The sequence below is a fragment of the Thalassophryne amazonica genome, chromosome 5 (assembly GCF_902500255.1).
Source record: "Thalassophryne amazonica chromosome 5, fThaAma1.1, whole genome shotgun sequence".
Lineage (NCBI taxonomy): Eukaryota > Metazoa > Chordata > Actinopteri > Batrachoidiformes > Batrachoididae > Thalassophryne > Thalassophryne amazonica.
The window spans coordinates 59,259,626-59,279,158 of record NC_047107.1 but is presented as its reverse complement, the minus strand read 5'-3'; the positions used below and the strand labels follow the sequence as shown (position 1 = coordinate 59,279,158).

General features: G+C 46.8%; 1 protein-coding gene across 1 annotated transcript in view; it reads right to left on the bottom strand.

The window, feature by feature from the left end:
- Positions 1–19,533, bottom strand: part of pcsk5b (proprotein convertase subtilisin/kexin type 5b) — a 330,784-nt gene that overhangs the window by 20,862 nt on the left and 290,389 nt on the right. The window contains exons 27-30 of the mRNA XM_034170406.1: positions 15,089–15,277; positions 8,808–8,886; positions 457–639; positions 139–353 (exon numbers count right to left, since the gene is read on the bottom strand). Coding sequence (XP_034026297.1) covers positions 139–353; positions 457–639; positions 8,808–8,886; positions 15,089–15,277 — 666 coding nt within the window. The remainder of the gene's footprint in view (positions 1–138; positions 354–456; positions 640–8,807; positions 8,887–15,088; positions 15,278–19,533) is intronic.

The following is a 19,533-nucleotide window of genomic DNA, read 5'->3' as shown; positions in this document are numbered from 1 at the left end:
CTTAAAGTCTGCTTTTCCACCTGTCCTCTCTTTATTCCTCTTTCTTATGATAACAGTCAGGATTCATGGGGTGGGGAGTGGTATTATTTGCTGTGTAATGAGGGATGGATAATAGTATGCTCATCTTTCTGCACTTACTCTGACACAGGCCATCAGAATTGCACTGTGCACAATCAGCCGGGCAGCGGCGGCATTCCTTCTCAGCGCCATAGTGTCCCTCTGGACAGTGTGGTATGCAGGAGTGATGGAGTAGGAAGAATTGTGTCTCACAGCTTTGACAGTAAGAGGTGTTTCCATGGCAGGATGCACACTCTGGTGCACACATCTGGCACACACCACTGTGAGGAAACCCTCTGAGGAACAAAGAGTGGAGAGTGGAGTTGAAACTGACGGTGCTGTGATGGTGTGAGGAGAATGAAAACAGTAAACAATGGAGATGAACACAGCAGACATCACCTCTGACACTTAGCTACACATTTTCCATCTTGCAGGTAAAGCCCATGGCGACAATGCTGGCACCGTTGAGTGTCCTGGCATGTAACACACCCTGACAGGCAGTTTTCACATGAACTGGATGTCTTGTTGGCAAATGTAGCAGATGGACAGTGTGACACACAGGACTGTGCAGCTGTCAGAAAACTTCCTAAAATCACAAGTCACACTTCTAATTCAAGAAAAATAACTGCTACAAATAATTGTGTACCACTGATAGAATATGATCAATATTTTGTATGATCTTGCCTTACAATGGGGCCTGAGATTAGTCACATTTGAGCTCAGATCATCGAGTACTGTAAAATATCATACTGTAGTTTGAGAAACATTTGTCTGTTTGTTTCTCTTCTCCCAGATCTGTTGGATCAAGATTATTAGTGTCAAAGGATAAAATTTGGATTTTTTTCTCCAATGCCCAACAAACTTGGGACACATACAGTGAGGAAAATAAGTATTTGAACACCCTGCGATTTTGCAAGTTCCCCCACTCAGAAATCATGGAGGGGTCTGAAATTTGCATGGTGCATGTCCACTATGAGAGACATAATCTAAAAAAAAAAAAAATCTGGAAATCACAATGTATGATTTTTTTAAAATAATTTATTTGTATGTTACTGCTGCAAATAAGTATTTGATCCCCTACCAACAAGCAAGAATTCTGGCTCACACAGACCTGTTAATTTTTCTTCAAGAAGCCCTCTTATTCTACACTCTTTACCTGTATTAATTGCACTTGTTTGAACTTGTTACCTGTATAAAAGACACCTGTTCACACACTCAGTCAATCACACTCCAACCTGTCCACCATGGCCAAGACCAAAGAGCTGTCTAAGGACACCAGGGACAAAACTCTAGACCTGCACAAGGCTGGGATGGACTACAGGACAACAGGCAAGCAGCTTGGTAGAAGACATCAACTGTTATGATTATTTATTAGAAAGTGGAAGAAACACAAGATGACCGTCAATCTCCCTCGGTCTGGGATTCCATGCAAGATCTCACTTTGTGGGGTAAGGATGATTCTGAGAAAGCTCATAACTACACAGGAGGACCTGGTCAATGACCTGAAAAGAGCTAGGACCACAGTCACAAAGATTACATTAGTAACTGTCATGTATTGTGTTTATCCTCTATTGTGTGGTTGGGTTTTGGTTTTGGATTATGTTGCTTTTCTGGCTGGGTGTGCTTTGCTTGGGTTTTCTGGTCCGTATTTCTCTTGGCTGCCTTCTTTGAGCTTGGTGGGGGGCGGTTCACTTTGGTTGGGTCACGCCTTGTTCTGGGTCTTTCTGCACTTATCACTGGGAGTATTTAAACACCACTGGTTGCACCGGTTTTTTGCCTGATCATTGTGCCCTGTGCCATTGCTTCTAGCTCTGTACCTTGCTCTTTCTAAGTCCTGCTTCCACCTTGTGTTTTGACCACCTGCCTGTATTTTTGACCACACCATTGCCTGATGTTTTGGATCTGTTTGCTTCTCTTGGACTGCCTCTCTGTGTACCGAACCCAGCTAAGCCTTTCAGTAAATGCCTCCTTGAACCAAAGCTACGTAGTCGAGTCCTGCATTTGTCTCCAGCCTTCTTTTTCTGACAACCCTGATAGAACGATCAGGCCAACAATGGAGACAGCGGACTCGAACCCGTTCCAGTCAGCTGTTCGTCACCATAGCCGCCAGCTGGCAGAACAAGAGGACCGCATCACCGCCTTAAGCACCGGAATCTCTGACCTGGCCAAGAGACAGGACGCCTTCATGTCCTCAGTGAGCACACAGATCATCCAGCTTATAACCTCCCTGACACCTCAGGCTCCGTCCGCCTCAGCCTCTACCAACCAGCCGCCGACAGGACCGAGTGCTGCCCCACCGGTACCTACAGCTGCCCCTGTCATCTGCAACCAGCTGTCTCGACCTGAGCATTTCTCCAGAGAATCCGGAGATGTCAAGCCCTTCCTTACACAATGCAACCTGCACTTCGAGTTAATTTCAGCAATGTTTCCGTCCGACAGGACGAAGATAGCATTCATCATAACTCACCTCACCGGCCGGGCAGCGGCGTGGGCCTCGGCAGAGTGGAGCAGGCAGTCTCCGGCGTGTGGATCACTCCAGGCGTTCAAAACCACACTCCTCCAGGTCTTCCAGCATACGTCACCGGGCCGTGAGGCAGCCCGTTCCCTGATGCGTCTTCGGCAGGGAAACAGACGTGTCGCCGACTACGCCACTGATTTCCGCATTCTCGCGGCGAAGAGCGAGTGGAACCCGGCCGCACTCCATGATGTGTTCTTCCAAGGCCTATCGACGCAGATCCAGGATCAGCTGATAGCTGTCGATCTCCCGGAACAACTGGACGAGCTTATCGCACTAGCCATCCGCACTGATCGCCGGCTGGCGGACCGGTCCCGACGAGACGTGCACGCCTTGTCCCAGCACTCGGAATCTTCGTCCGCTCATCACGTCGGGTCCTCTGCTTCCAGCGCCAGCTCGTCTCACGCAGCTTCAGAAGAGCCGATGCAGCTGGGATGTACCCGGCTGACCACCGAGGAGCGGCGGCGCCGGAGAGACCAGGGATTGTCTTTCTATTGTGGTCAGGCGGGTCATGTGGTCACTGAGTGCCAAGCCAGGGGTGCCCCCGTGCGGTCACAATGGGTACGCCGGGTGAGTCAAAATTCTATTACTTCTGTTACTCCTCAAAACGTGATCATGGCCAGTTTAATTTCCGATCATTCATCATGCTCTGTTCCGATATTTATTGATTCAGGTTCTGAGGCAAATTTAGTGCAATCTTCTCTCGCCAGGTCTTTACACCTTAAGCTGTACCGTCTCTCACGGCTGCTGGTATTGCATGCCGTGGATGGTCATGTGCTGGGTCACATCACCCACTGCACTCAGTCTGTTCAGTTGATCATAGCCGGTACCCATTCAGAAACGATAAGCTTTCATGTATTTGATAAAATGACTCACTCCGCCATTTGGGGGCATCCCTGGTTAAAAATACATTGTCCACAAGTAAACTGGTCCGACGGACGAATCACTTCCTGGGGCTCCGCCTGTGCGGGGCGCTGTTTCGCGACGTCCGTGAGGATCGCTAATCCTCTTAATCCTGATTTGGCAGGAGTACCTACTGAGTACCACGATCTTACAGAAGTATTTAGCAAAGTCAAGGCAAAGTCGCTGCCACCACATCATGCTTATGACTGTGCCATTGAGCTACTTCCGGGCACGAGTCCCCCACGGGGAAAACTTTTTTCTCTGACCGGCCCTGAACGCATCGCCATGAATGAATACATCCAGGAATCCTTAGAAGCCGGTTTGATTCGCCAATCATCATCTCCCACAGGGGCGGGGATTTTCTTTGTAGAAAAGAAAGATAAGTCACTCCATCCCTGTATTGACTATCGCGGACTAAACGATGTCACTGTAAAAAACGTTATCCCCTGCCACTAATAGCTTCCGCGTTTGAACTACTAGAGGGCGCCACAATCTTCACCAAGCTCGATCTCCGCAATGCCTATCATTTAGTGCGGATCAGACAGGGAGATGAATGGAAGACCGCTTTCAATACTCCCACTGGCCATTATGAATATTTAGTCATGTCCTTTGGCTTAACCAATGCACCTGCAGTATTTCAGAACTTGATCAATGACGTGTTACAAGATTTTCTAAATAAGTTTGTGTTTGTGTATCTTGATGATATTCTGATTTTTTCCCCGGATGCAGAAACACACTCTCAACATGTGCGTACAGTGCTTGAGACCCTGTTACGCAATCAGTTATTCGTAAAAGCAGAAAAATGTGAATTTCACAAGTCCACCGTATCATTTCTAGGATTCATTATTGCACCACGGTCAATCCGGATGGACCCAGCTAAGGTAGCCGCAGTGCGTGATTGGACAACCCCAAAGGATCGCAAGGAGGTCCAAAGGTTTCTAGGATTTGCAAACTTTTACCGGACGTTCATATGAAATTTCAGTTCGGTAGCTGCTCCTCTGCATAATGTTACCTCATCGCTCCGGCCCTTTTGCTGGACACCGGAGTGTGAGGAAGCATTTCAGGTCCTAAAGAAATGCTTTACAACAGCCCCTGTGTTGCTCCTCCCTGACCCTGCCCAACAGTTTGTGGTCGAAGTGGACGCTTCCGATGTGGTGATCGGAGCTATCTTGTCTCAGATCCATCCCACTGATAAATTACATCCCTGTGCGTTTTTGTCCCGTAAACTGACTCCGGCGGAGTGTAATTATCACATTGGCGACCGCGAACTGTTGGCGGTTAAAGTGTCCTTGGAGGAGTGGCGCCACTGGTTGGAAGGGGCACAAGTACCGTTTTTGGTGTGGACCGATCATAAGAATCTAGAATATCTGCGCTCAGCGAAACGACTCAATTCCAGACAGGCTAGATGGTCTATTTTCTTTAGTCGTTTTAACTTCGTATTATCATACCGGCCCGGAACAAAAAATGGTAAACCCGATGCTCTCTCTCGATGGGAAGAACCATCGGATGAATTGGCAGAACCAGGGTCCATCTTGCCTGCATCCTGCTTCCTTTCGGTTCTTATCTGGGACATTGAGACCAAAGTTCAGTCCGCAACGCGCAGCATTCCTGTACCTCAGGACTACCCTCCGGGGAGGCTGTACATGCCAGAGGTTCTCAGGGGGGAAGTGATTTGTTGGGCACATAGCAGCCGTTTCGCTTGCCATCCAGGAACCGGAAAGACAGCCACAATCATCCGGGAAAGGTTTTGGTGGCCTCGTATACTCTCCGACGTAACGGAATATGTTGGAGCATGTACTACCTGCGCAATGCACAGATCTTCCAACCGATCACCAACCGGCAAGCTCCATCCGTTACCCGTCCCCACCCGACCATGGTCACACATCTCAGTGGACTTTGTTACCGGATTGCCTCCTTCCAAGGGGCGTACAGTAATTCTTACTGTGGTAGATCGTCTATCCAAGATGGCCCATTTTGTACCGCTACCGAAGCTGCCCACAGCCAAAGAAACCGCAGAGGCCTTGTTAAATCACGTGTTCAGATTACACGGTTTTCCACAGGACATAGTATCTGATTGAGGGCCCCAGTTTGTCTCACAATTTTGGGGGGAGTTTTGCCGACTCCTGGGAGTCACCTCCAGCCTCACCTCCGGGTATCACCCTCAGGCTAATGGACAGGCGGAGAGGGTCAATCAGGAGTTAGAAAAGGGACTACGTATTCTCGCCTCACAGCACCCGGCTTCCTGGTCATCTCAGTTAGTATGGATAGAGCTCGCACACAACTGTTTGCCATCGGCTTCTTCCGGCTACTCTCCTATCCACGTATCACATGGGTATCAACCTTCTTTGTTCTCTTCTACAGACTTAATCTCCCGGGTGCCCTCAGCCCTCTCCCTAATCCTCCGCTGTCACGAACCTGGGAGTGGGCCCGACGGACATTGCTCCGTTCTTCAGCGACCTACAAAGAGGCGGCCGACAGGAGGAGGACTCAGGAACCGATATACTCCCCAGGGCAATGAGTTTGGCTCTCCACCCGGCAACTGCCCATCTGTGGTCTGCCGAGGAAGCTTGCTCCCAGGTTCGTGGGGCCATTCACCATCGCAAAGGTTGTTAATCCGGTCTTGGTACGTCTGCATCTGCCCCGGTCTATGAGGATACATCCCACCTTCCACGTCAGCCATGTCAAGCCTGCTCGGTCCAGTTTCCTGTGTCCTCCGGCTGTTCCCCCGCCTCCCGCCCGGTTTGTGGACGGGGGGCCGGCTTTTACGGTGAGGCGCCTCGTGGGGTCTCAGCGGCGTGGGAGGGGGGTGCAGTATTTGGTGGACTGGGAGAGTTATGGGCCTGAAGAACGCTCATGGATCCCCTCTCATTTCGTTTTGGATCCTGGACTGATCACGGACTTCCACGCTCGGCATCCTGAGTCCCCTGGGCCGTCAGGGGCCGGCCGTTGAGGGGGGGTCCTGTCATGTATTGTGTTTTCCTCTATTGTGTGGTTGGGTTTTGGTTTTGGATTACGTTGCTTTTCTGGCTGGGTGTGCTTTGCTTGGGTTTTCTGGTCCGTATTTCTCTTGGCTGCCTTCTTTGAGCTTGGTGGGGGGCAGTTCACTTTGGTTGGGTCACACCTTGTTCTGGGTCTTTCTGCACTATCACTGGGAGTATTTAAACACCACTGGTTGCACCGGTTTTTTGCCTGATCGTTGTGCCCTGTGCCATCGCTTCTAGCTCTGTACCTTGCTCTTTCTAAGTCCTGCTTCCACCTTGTGTTTTGACCACCTGCCTGTATTTTTGACCACGCCATTGCCTAATGTTTTGGATCTGTTTGCTTCTCTTGGACTGCCTCTCTGTGTACCGAACCCAGCTAAGCCTTTCAGTAAATGCCTCCTTGAACCAGAGCTACGTAGTCGATTCCTGCATTTGTCTCCAGCCAACTTTTTCTGACAACCCTGATAGTAAGACATGATGCTGTCATGGTTTAAAATCCTGCAGGGCAGCAAGGTCCCCCTGCTCAAGCCAGCACATGTCCAGGCCGGTTTGAAGTTCACCAGTGACCATCTGGATGATCCAGAGGAGGCATGGGAGAAGGTCATGTGGTCAGATGAGACCAGAATAGAGCTTTTCAGAATCAACTCCACTTACCATGTTTAGAGGATGAGAACAACCCCAAGAAAACCATCCCAACCATGAAGCATGGGAGTGGAAACATCATACTCTGGGGATGCTCGTCTGCAAAGGGGACAGGACGACTGCACCGTATTGAAGGGAGGATGGAAGAGGTCATGTATTGCGAGATTTTGGCAAACAACCTCCTTCCCTCAGTAAGAGCATTGAAGATGGGTCATGGCTGGGTCTTCCAGCATGACAATGACCCCAAACACACAGCCAGGGCAACTAAGGAGGGGCTCTGTAAGACGCATTTCAAGGTCCTGGAGTGGCCTGGCCAGTCTCCAGACCTGAACTCAATAGAAAATCTTTGGAGGGAGCTGAAACTCCAAACCTGAAAGATCTAGAGAAGATCTGTATGGAGGAGTGGACCAAAATCCCTGCTGCAGTGTGTGCAAACCTGGTGAAAAACTACAGGAAACGTTTGACCTCTGTAACTGCAAACAAAGGCTACTGAACCAAATATTAACATTGATTTTCACAGGTGTTCAAATACTTATTTGCAGCAGTAACATACAAATAAATTATTAAAAAAAATCATACATTGTGATTTCCGGATTTTCTTTTTTTTTCTTTTTTTTTTTTTTTTTAGATTATGCCTTTCACAGTGGACATGCACCTAAGATGAACATTTCAGACCCCTCCATGATTTCTAAGTGGGAGAACTTGCAAAATCGCAGGGTGTTCAAATACTTATTTTCCTCACTGTATGTAGGTGGGTTCTGGAATTGCCCAATCAAGATCAAATTTACCAAATGTCCATTACTGCAGTAATACACCTTTGACATTGGAGTCAATGGTCAAAATTTAAGGTTTTCACTTCAATTTGCACCAAATGTGGCACACTTATGGAGGTGGGTTCTAGAATTGTCCAGCAAGATCAAATTTAGCAAAGGATAGTCATTGCCACCAACGTCAGGTCTGCCTGTCTGTTTGCTGGGCGACTCCTCTTAGGGCCTTTAGGTAATTTCTGCCAAACTCAGTATATCAGTGAAGGCTGATCTCAAAGTTTCCTTTACAAATAAATTTTGGCAAAAGTGATGGAAGTCACGTTCAACCCAATTTTGACCAAATGTGATGCACACTTAGGTGGATTACAGAATTGCCTTGGCAAGGTCAGCCATTGGTCAAACATGTTGGTCAGTTTCATTGGGGACAAATTACAGACCGCCATAGCCCTTACTGTCTGTTACTTCCTATAGGTATGATTAAGTTTTTAAAACTGAGGCAAAGGACATTTGAAGGAATTCATCTTCTATCTCTGATATGCCTGATCCTGAAATAAATAAAGATAGGACATCCTCTCATGGTTGGCTAGCTGTCTCTATGAACTAATCCAGATTAAACAATTCATCTGGATCATGGAAACATGTTTCCATAGTTCTTACTAATTGGCATTGTAATAAACTGATCTAAATCAAGGGTCTGTTATTCTTGTTGTTGCATATGCAATGTTATGATATGATAATAAAGCTGATACCCATCCTGTAACACCTTCCCTTATGCTTTTAAGTTCACTGATCCTGAAGCACAGTATAAAACAGGATGTGTAGTTAAAACCTGATACATCACAGTGCATTGGTTAATGTTTCAAAGCTGCATGCAGTCTTTCTGACATACTGTTTTCACTCAGTTTCAACAAATTTTCTAAATGTGCAGGTGTGTTAGCAGACTGTCTACCTGAGGAGCAGCTGCTGCAGTTATTCTTTCCTGCACCAGAGCAAGTCTTACAGGAGACGTGGCACAGCGGACCTAAAAGAAACCATAAAGCCAAAACACCAAGAAGTGAAAGACAAAACAAAAGATGGGAAAAAACAAAGAAGAGGGAGAAAATACATGTGTGCAGAGTTCTTATTGTCTAAATGTGCATGCAAATATACTTAAATACCAAATGCATGAAGAGAAATACTTAAAAAGGACATTCTTTCATAACCATTAAAGCACCAAACAGTGTCCACAACAATAATAATAATAACTTCAAGGCACCCAAGCAGGTTGATTCAGGTCAACTGGACTTGATTAGTTCCTTGAAGATGTTCATCCATAAAAAAAAACACCATCAGTTCTAGCTGGAGTAGCGAGAAACACAAATATTTATCCTCTGTCGGGTCACTGATATCAAACTGATGGAATCAAAGTCAAGAGCTGTTGTTACCAGAGATCACTTAAGTTCAAGTGTGTTCTTAGTTTCATTTGAGGAGAGGTCAAAATCAGAATAGCCTTTATTCACCAAGTATCTACAAGAATACAAAGAATTTGACTCCTGTTTGAACTGCACTCTCTCTGTACGAGCATGTATAAATATACACTAAACACAAAATAAATCACAATAAAAAAATGTGCAAATAAAATGTGTGCAAGGACAAACAGATTGAAGTTATACATTAGGTATATGAGTTAGTGAGTTTTTTTGGCAGGTTAAATTGTTCATCAGTGTGATGGCCTGTGGAAAGAATCCTGTGTCTCATTGTTTTGATGTACAGAGCTCTGTACCGTCGACCAGAGGGGAGGAGTTTAAGCAGTGTGTGTCCAGGTGAGGACCATCTTTGAGTCTCTGTGGTATCAATGAAAGGAAAGAATTGGGGCCCATTCAGACTGGGGTTTGCAATCCATCTTTCCAGCAGAGGTGGGTAATGTTCAATGAGTAAAAGTCCTACCACATATTTATTCCATCCACCCAGTTAACCAGTTGATTTCTAATTAGTTCAACTCTTGAGGGAGGTAGACAATCTAATCAGTGAAATCACCTGTTTTAGGTGCAAAAGTAGAAACAATACATGGCTGACTTTTACTCACTCACAAAAACAGGATAAAACTAGCAACTGCAGGTTTGCCTCGTCCGGGCTTGCATTCAGACATAAGCTGTTCAGCTCTGAACAAAAACCACAAGAAATGTTCAGGGCTCCTTCGACTTTTACACAATTTAGCATGGTCAAACAAGTTTCAAGCCACAGTCACTACAAATACCGCGTTTAAAGAAGTGTGAATATGATTAAAGCTCTTAAGACTACTAATACCCGGAGACTACCATCCATCCATCCATTTTCTTCTGCTTTATCCGGAGTCAGGTCGCGGAGGCAGCAGCTCAAGCAAAGCCTCCTCCACTTGAGGCAAGGACACTCCACCGACCTGAAGAGGGCAAAGCACCTTTTTCCGGTCGAGAACCATGGCCTCGGATTTAGAGGTGCTGATTTTCATTCCGACGCTTCACACTCGGCTGCAAACCGCCCCAGTGCACGCTGAAGGTCCTGATTTGACAAAGCCAACAGAACCACATCGTCCGCAAACAGCAGAGACGAGATTCTGTGGTTCCCAAACCACACCCCCTCTACACCCTGGCTGCGCCTAGAAATTCTGTTCATAAAAATAATGAACAGAACCGGTGACAAAGGGCAGCCCTGGCGGAGGTCAACGTGCACTGGAAACCGGCAATGCGAACCAAGCTCCTGCTGCGGTCGTACAGGGACCGGATAGCCCTTAGCAAAGGACCCCGGACCCTGTACTCCCGGAGCACTCCCCACAGGGTGCGCCGAGGGACACGGTCGAATGCCTTCCCCAGATCCACAAAACACATGTGGACTGGTTGGGCAAACTCCCATGAACCCTCGAGCACCTGATGGAGCGTGTAGAGCTGGTCCAGTGTGCCGCGACCAGGTTGAAAACCACACTGCTCCTCCTGAATCCGAGGTTCAACCATCGGTCGAATTCTCCTCTCCAGTACTCTGGAATAGACCTTACCGGGGAGGCTGAAGAGTGTGATCCCCCTATAGTTGGAACACACCCTCCGGTCCCCCTTCTTAAACAGAAGGACCACCACCCCGGTCTGCCAATCCAGAGGCACTGTCCCCGATCGCCACGCGATGTTGCAGAGGCGTGTCAGCCAAGACAGCCCCACAACATCCAGAGACTTAAGGTACTCAGGACGGATTTCATCCACCCCAGGAGCCTTGCCACAGAGGAGCTTTCTAACCACCTCGGTGACTTCGGCCTGGGTAATGGATGAATCCGCCTCCGAGTCCCCAGTCTCTGCTTCCTCTTCGGAAGACGTGACGATGGGATTGAGGAGATCCTCGAAGTACTCCTTCCACCGCCCGACAAAATCCCCAGTCAGGGTCAACAGCTCCTCACCCGCACCGTAAACAGTGCTGGTGGAGAGCTGCTTCCGCCTCCTGAGGCGTCGGTTTGCCAGAATCTCTTCGAGGCCGACCGATAGTCCTCCTCCATAGCCTCCCCGAACTCCTCCCAGACCCGGGATTTTGCCTCTGCGACCGAACGGGCTGCGGCACGCTTGGCCTGCCGGTACCTGTCAGCTGCCTCTGGGGTCCCACCTACCAACAAAGATAAGTAGGACTCCTTCTTCAGCTTGATGGCATTCCTTACTTCCGGTGTCCACTACCGGGTTCGGGGATTGCCGCCGCGACAGGCACCAGAGACCTTGCGACCACAGCTATGAGCAGCCGCATCGACAATGGAGGTGGAGAACATGGTCCACTCAGACTTCATGTCTCCAACCTCCCCCGGGATCTGGGAGAAGCTCTCCCGGAGGTGGGAGTTGAAGACCTCGCTGACAGAGGGTTCCGCCAGCCGTTCCCAGCAGACCCTCACGATACGTTTGGGCCTGCCAGGTCTTACCGGCTTCCTACCCTCCCAGTGGATCCAACTCACCACCAGGTGGTGATCAGTCGACAGCTCTGCCCCTCTCTTCACTCGAGTGTCCGAGACACGTGGCCGAAGGTCAGATGATACGACTACAAAGTCGATCATCGACCTCCGGCTCAGGGTGTCCTGGTGCCACGTGCACTTATGGACACCCTTGTGCTCAAACGTGTTCGTGATGGACAAACTGTGACTAGCACAGAAGTCCAACAACTGAACACCATTCAGGTTCAGATCGGGGAGGCCGTGCTTCCTGATCACTCCCCTCCAGGTCTCACTGTCGCCGCCACGTGGGCGTTGAAATCTCCCAGGAGAACAATGGAGTCCCCAGTCGGAGCGCTATCTAGTACCCCTCCCAGGGACTCCAGGAAGGTCGGGTACTCTGCACTGCTGCTCGGCCCGTAGGCTGAGACAATGGTGAGAGACCTGTCCCCGACCCGAAGGCGTAGGGACGCGACCCTCTCGTTCACCGGAGTGAACTCCAACACTTGGCGACTGAGCTGGGGAGCAATAAGCAATGCGACCCCAGCTCTCCGCCTCCCCCCGTGGGCAACACCAGAAAAATGAAGCGTCCAGCCCCTCTCCAGGAGTTCGGTACCAGAGCCCAAGCTGTGCGTGGAGGTGAGCCCGACTATCTCTAGTCGGTATCTCTCAACCTCCCGCACAAGCTCAGGCTCCTTCCCCCCTAGCGAGGTGACATTCCACGTCCCAACAGCCAGGGGCTGTGAGCATGGACCGGACCGCCGGGCCACCCGCCCTCGACCGCCACCCAATCCTCTCTGCACCCGACCCCCATGGCCCCCTCTGCAGGTGGTGAACCCACAGGAGGGCGGGCCCACGTCACTCTTTCGGGCTGAGCCCGGCCGGGCCCCATGGGCTAAGGCCCAACCACCAGGCGCTTGCGCACGAGCCCCAGGCCTGGCTCCAGGGTGGGACCCCGGGTCCGCCATACTGGGCGACGTCACGGTCCTTGATCTTTTACTGGTCATGGAGGCACTTCAGTTTTATCTGAATTTAAAAGCAGGAAATTAGAGGTCATCCATGTCTTTATGTCTGTAAGACATTCCTGCAGTTTAACTAATTGGTGTGTGTCCTCTGTCTTCATGGATAGATAAAGCTGGGTATCATCTGCGTAACAATGAAAACTTAAGCAATGCTTTCTAATAATACTGCCTAAGGGAAGCATGTATAAAGTGAATCAAATTGGTCCTAGCACAGAACCTTGTGGAACTCCATAATTAACCTCAGTCTGTGAAGAAGACTCCCCATTTACATGAACAAAATTGTAATCTATTAGATAAATACAATTCAAACCACCGCAGCGCAGTGCCTTTAATACCTATGGCATGCTCTAATCTCTGTAATAAAATTTTATGGTCAACAGTATCAAAAGCAGCACTGAGGTCTAACAGGACAAGCACAGAGATGAGTCCACTGTCTGAGGCCATAAGAAGATCATTTGTAACCTTCACTAATGCTGTTTCTGTACTATGATGAATTCTAAAACCTGACTGAAACTCTTCGAATAGACCATTCCTCTGCAGATGATCAGTTAGCTGTTTTACAACTACCCTTTCAAGAATTTTTGAGAGAAAAGGAAGGTTGGAGATTGGCCTATAATTAGCTAAGATAGCTGGGTCAAGTGATGGCTTTTTAAGTAATGGTTTAATTACTGCCACCTTAAAAGCCTGTGGTACATAGCCAACTAATAAAGATAGATTGATCATATTTAAGATCGAAGCATTAATTAATGGTAGGGCTTCCTTGAGCAGCCTGGTAGGAATGGGGTCTAATAGACATGTTGATGGTTTGGAGGAAGTAACTAATGAAAATAACTCAGACAGAACAATCGGAGAGAAAGAGTCTAACCAAATACCAGCATTACTGAAGGCAGCCAAAGATAACGATATGTCTTTGGGATGGTTATGAGTAATTTTTTCTCTAATAGTTAAAATTTTATTAGCAAAGAAAGTCTTGAAGTCATTACTAGTTAAAGTTAAAGGATTACTCGGCTCAATAGAGCTCTGACTCTTTGTCAGCCTGGCTACAGTGCTGAAAAGAAACCTGGGGTTGTTCTTATTTTCTTCAATTAGCGATGAGTAGTAAGATGTCCTAGCTTTACGGAGGGCTTTTTTGTAGAGCAACAGACTCTTTTTCCAGGCTAAGTGAAGATCTTCTAAATTAGTGAGATGCCATTTCCTCTCCAACTTATGGGTTATCTGCTTTAAGCTGCGAGTTTGTGAGTTATACCACGGAGTCAGGCACTTCTGATTTAAGGCTCTCTTTTTCAGAGGAGCTACAGCATCCAAAGTTGTGCTCAATGAGGATGTAAAACTATTGACGAGATAATCTATCTCACTCACAGAGTTTAGGTAGCTACTCTGCACTGTGTTGGTATATGGCATTGGAGAACATAACAAGGAAGGAATCATATCCTTAAACCTAGTTACAGCACTTTCCGAAAGACTTCTACTGTAATGAAACTTATTCCCCACTGCTGGGTAGTCTATTAAAGTAAATGTAAATGTTATTAAGAAATGATCAGACAGAAGGGGGTTTTCAGAGAATACTGTTAAGTCTTCAGTTTCCATACCATAAGTCAGAACAAGATCTAAAGTATGATTAAAGTGGTGGGTGGACTCATTTACATTTTGAGCGAAGTCAATTGGGTCTAATAATAGATTAAATGCAGTGTTGAGGCTGTCATTCTCAGCATCTATGTGGATGTTAAAATTGCCCACTATAATTATCTTATCTGAGCTAAGCACTAAGTCAGACAAAAGGTCTGAAAATTCACAGAGAAACTCACAGTTATATATACACAGCGTCCAGCGCAGAGCTCGTGGCAGCCGCTAGAACAAAGAATGGCGTCCTGCCGTGATCACAGCGGGTGAGATCATCACGACGACAATCGTGCTACTGCGTGTCGAGTTAGTCAGCTCTCCTCTGCCCCGCTGAGTCCCACAGTCAGATATGTGTTCAAGTTTGTGGGGGCATAGCTTTGGACGGAGCACTGACAGGGTAGGGGTAGGGGGTGGAACCTAGACAAGGTGCTACTTTCAAATCTTGTTAGCTCTCTTGCTAGCTCTCCGGGACCACCAACTCTAGCTTTAATTGAAAGAACATCTATTCCCCTTTTATTGAGGCCTGCAATTAAGTGAGGAGACTTTTTGAGGCAAGCACAGATCATTAAAATTCTGTCAGTTATTTGGTGCATAAGAAATTAAAATAAATACACGGTGAAGAGTCACTTTGTGCCGTGAGATGCCCAGGAGGAAAAAATGAGTATTTTTCATACGGGTGCGGAAGTGTCTGTCAGATTGGCTCCCCAGGCAGCTGCCATCCTTCAGTGTGATACCGTCCTCACAGGAGTCGCAGTCATCAAACTGTGGCCCTCCACAGGTACGACAGTCTCTGTGACACGGCTCACAGGACTCATCGTCCGCCACAAAGAAGCCCTCCTGACAGTGATCCACACACTGTCCATCTGTGGGGGAAAACACAAATACTTTATATCTGTGTGTGTGTGTGTGTGTGTGTGTGTGTGTGTGTGTGTGTGTGTGTGTGTGTGTGTGTGTGTGTGTGTGTGTGTGTGTGTGTGTGTGTGTGTGTGTGTGTGTGTGAGATCAGAAGCCCTACCCACTTTTCAACACATAAAACCATAAAAAATAAAATTAAATAAAATATTCAAAAAGGAGTGTGACAAAACCTTACAGTTGTTCACCAAGACAAAGGCAGATCCTTTCCATTTTTTGGTTGGATTAATGTCAGCAGCCTGTTAAGTCTATCTAATGCCTCCAACCCCTTCATCAGTTCATTCATTGTAATCCTGAGGTTCTGTTGCAACTTTAGGACAAAAAAATCCTTAATTCCTGCTGTGTATTTGGACCTCTTTCCTTTTTGATGTAAAGTCTGTCCAAAGATTTTAAAATTTTTGTAGAATGGATTGTAAGTTGCTTGTGATACGACACATCTATCCAAGATGGCTCCTAACAAGGAACGTGAGTGGTAGAGAAGGATTTTTTTTTTTTTTTTTGAATGCCGTGACTTCTTTAGATTTCTTCTCTCTCTCAAATACAACAATACACTTGCAGGCCTTTAAATACAGCCACCACAGGTTCCAAAATTAACCCTAAATTATGCCAATTCATCATTCATAAGATGTTAAAAGTAGTTCCATCAATTTCAGGAATCCTCTGGAATCTCCCATGCTGTTTAAAGAGGGCTTCATCTTGATCTATGTAAACCTGTGACTCACTTGAAATCTGATATAATGAACTTGAAATAAATCCATCTTCTAATTTTTTTTTTTTTAATTGTATAAAAGCACAGTCACCAGTCTTTACTTACACGATAATTGAATTACACACCTTGTTTGATCAAATAGAATCATATGGTTTATTTGAGAAATACTTGTCTGCCTGGCTGTCTGTCTGTTCCCCTGTTCCTCCCAGGTCCTTGGCCCATTTTATACTAATGTTGGTATTGGGATTAAGGTTGGGACTGGAATTACCCTTAAAGGGTTTGTTTTGGTAAACGTCGAGTTATTGCGATTAAAATTGTAAATTTTGATTCCACCCTTGATTTTGATGTTCACTAAAACTGGCATACATATGTAGGTGGGTTCTGGAGTTGCTCACACAAGATCAAGTTTATTTAAAATATTGGAGTCAAAGCTATTCAGGCCAAAGGTCAAAAATTAAGTTTTTCATTCCACTTTGTCAATAACTTGGAATGCATATTGAGTTGGGATCTGGAATTGCTCAGCAAGGTCAGATTTTCTAAAGGTTAACCCTTGCTTTGAAAATCATGTTTTCCTGTCTGTTCATTGGCCTGCTCCTCCCAGGTCCTTTGGCTGATTTCTACTACACTTGGTGCGTCAATTAAGGTTGACCCCAAAATGTTCCTTAAAGAATATGTTTGTCAAAAGTTAAGGTGAGGGAATTTGAGTTTAAACCTAATTTGGACCAAATATGGCACACAGGTGGATTCCAGAATTGTCCTGGCAGATTCTGGCAGGGTCTGCCAGAAGTGAATCATTTGGGTCAAGATAATGGGGGTCAAATATCACAATGCCATAGCCTTTTCAGTCTTCATGGCTATGGGGACTATTACCTAGTAATATTAGAATATATATATATATATATATATAATATATAACCGACCCTTTTATTTATTTTTTTAACTATATGGATTTGAATGACATGCGATTACACCAATCATGCTTGAACCCTCGTGCGCATGCGTGAGTTTTTTCACGCGTGTCGGTGACGTCATTTCCCTGTGGGCAGGCCTTGAGTGAGATGTGGTCCCGCCCTCTCGGCTGAATTCCTTTGTTTCACACGCTGCTCGAGACGGCGCGCGTTGCTTTATCAAAATTTTTTCTGGACCTGTGAGGAATATCCGAGTGGACACTATTCGAGAAATTAAGCTGGTTTTCTGTGAAAAGTTTAACGGCTGATGAGAGATTATGGGGTGTTTCTGTCGGTGTAAGGACTTCCCACGGAGCGGGACGTCCTGCAGCGCTTCCAGGCGCTGTCGTCGGCCTGTTTCGAGCTGAAAACATCCTAATTTAAGGCTTAATTCACCCAGGACATCGTGAGAGAACAGAGAAGATTCAGAAGAGGCCGGCATGAGGAATTTATGCGGACATTCCACTGTTTAAGGACATTTTTTTAATGAAAGACGTACGCACAAATTCGCCGAGTCGTTTCCGTGACGACTCGGCAAATCGGTGTGCGCCGCGACAGGAAAAACACCTCCGTGTTGAAAACCATTTGTAGAATTCAGGCGGCTTTTAATGGCTTTCAACAAGTGAGTAACTGAGAAATTGTTTAACAGCTTGGGCATGTTCCAACTTGCCCGTTAAGATTTCCAACGGAGGTGTTTTTCCTGCCGTGACCCCCCGCGGTCGGGTCCAGCCCGACATGCGACTCTGCCCGCACGTTCTTTCATTACAAAATGACCGTTAACAATGGAATGTCCGAATAAACTCCTCATGCCGACTTCTTCTGAAAGTTCTCTGTTCTCTGACGACTTACTGCGTCAACAGAGCCTGAAATGTGGAAGTTTTCAACTTGAAACGGCGAGACGCTGCCGCCTCGAAGCGCAGATCGCCGTCAGGCGCCGTGGACCGTCCTTAAAGCGACACTACCAGACCAAAATCTCTCATCAGCCGTTAAAATTTTTACCGAAAACCAGCTGAATTTATTGAATGGTGTCCACTCAGTTGTGCCTTACAGTTTTGAAAAAATTTTTATCAAACAAAGCAACAGTCTCTGAGCCATTCCTAAACAATGAAAAAAATCGACGAGCGGGTGGACGACTCCTCACTCAAAGACTGCCCACAGGCGAATGACGTAACCGACAGGTGTGAAAAAACTCTCGCATGCCCACGAGGGTTCAAGCATGTCTGATGTAATCACACGTGATTCAAATCCATATGGTTTTTGAAAAAATAATAAGGTCGGATACTTTTCTAATAGACCTCGTGATCTACGAGGTCTGTCAATAAAGCAACGGTCCTTTTTATTTTTTTTCAAAAACTATATGGATTTCATTCATATGTTTTTACGTCAGACATGCTTGAACCCTCGTGCGCATGCGTGAGTTTTTCCACGCCTGTCGGTGACGTCATTCGCCTGTGAGCACTCCTTGTGGGAGGAGTCGTCCAGCCCCTCGTCGGAATTCCTTTGTCTGAGAAGTTGCTGAGAGACTGGCGCGTTGTTTGATCAAACTTTTTTCTAAACCTGTGAGACACATCGAAGTGGACACGGTTCGAAAAATTAAGCTGGTTTTCAGTGAAAATTTTAACGGCTGATGAGAGATTTTGAGGTGATTCTGTCACTTTAAGGACTTCCCACGGTGCGAGACGTCGCTCAGCGCTCTCAGGCGCCGTCGTCAGTCTGTTCAAGCTGAAAACCTCCACATTTCAGGCTCTATTGATCCAGGACGTCGTGAGAGAACAGAGAAGTTTCAGAAGAAGTCGGTTTCAGCATTTTATCCGGATATTCCACTGTTAAAGGAGATTTTTTTTAATGAAAGACGTGCGGACGGGTCCGCGCGTCGGGACGCAGCCGACGCGGTGCGGCGGCACAGGAAAAACACCTCCGTGTTGATAACCATTTGTAAAATCCAGGCAGCTTTTGATGGCTTTCAGTGGAGTGAGTATATGAGAAATTGTTTAACAGCAGGACATGTTCCAACTTGTCCTTAAGGCTTTCAACAGAGGTGTTTTTCCTGTGGCGGAGCGTCGCACGTCTTTCATTAAAAAAATCTCCTTTAACAGTGGAATATCCGGATAAAATGCTGAAACCGACTTCTTCTGAAACTTCTCTGTACTCTCACGACGTCCTGGATCAATAGAGCCTGAAATGTGGAGGTTTTCAGCTTGAACAGGCTGACGACGGCGGCTGAGAGCGCTGAGCGACGTCTCGCACCGTGGGAAGTCCTTAAAGCAACAGAATCACCTCAAAATCTCTCATCAGCCGTTAAAATTTTCACTGAAAACCAGCTTAATTTTTCGAACCGTGTCCACTTCGATGTGTCTCACAGGTTTAGAAAAAATTTTGATCAAACAACGCGCCAGTCTCTCAGCAACTTCTCAGACAAAGGAATTCCGACGAGGGGCTGGACGACTCCTCCCACAAGGAGTGCTCACAGGCGAATGACGTCACCGACAGGCGTGGAAAAACTCACGCATGCGCACGAGGGTTCAAGCATGTCTGACGTAAAAACATATGA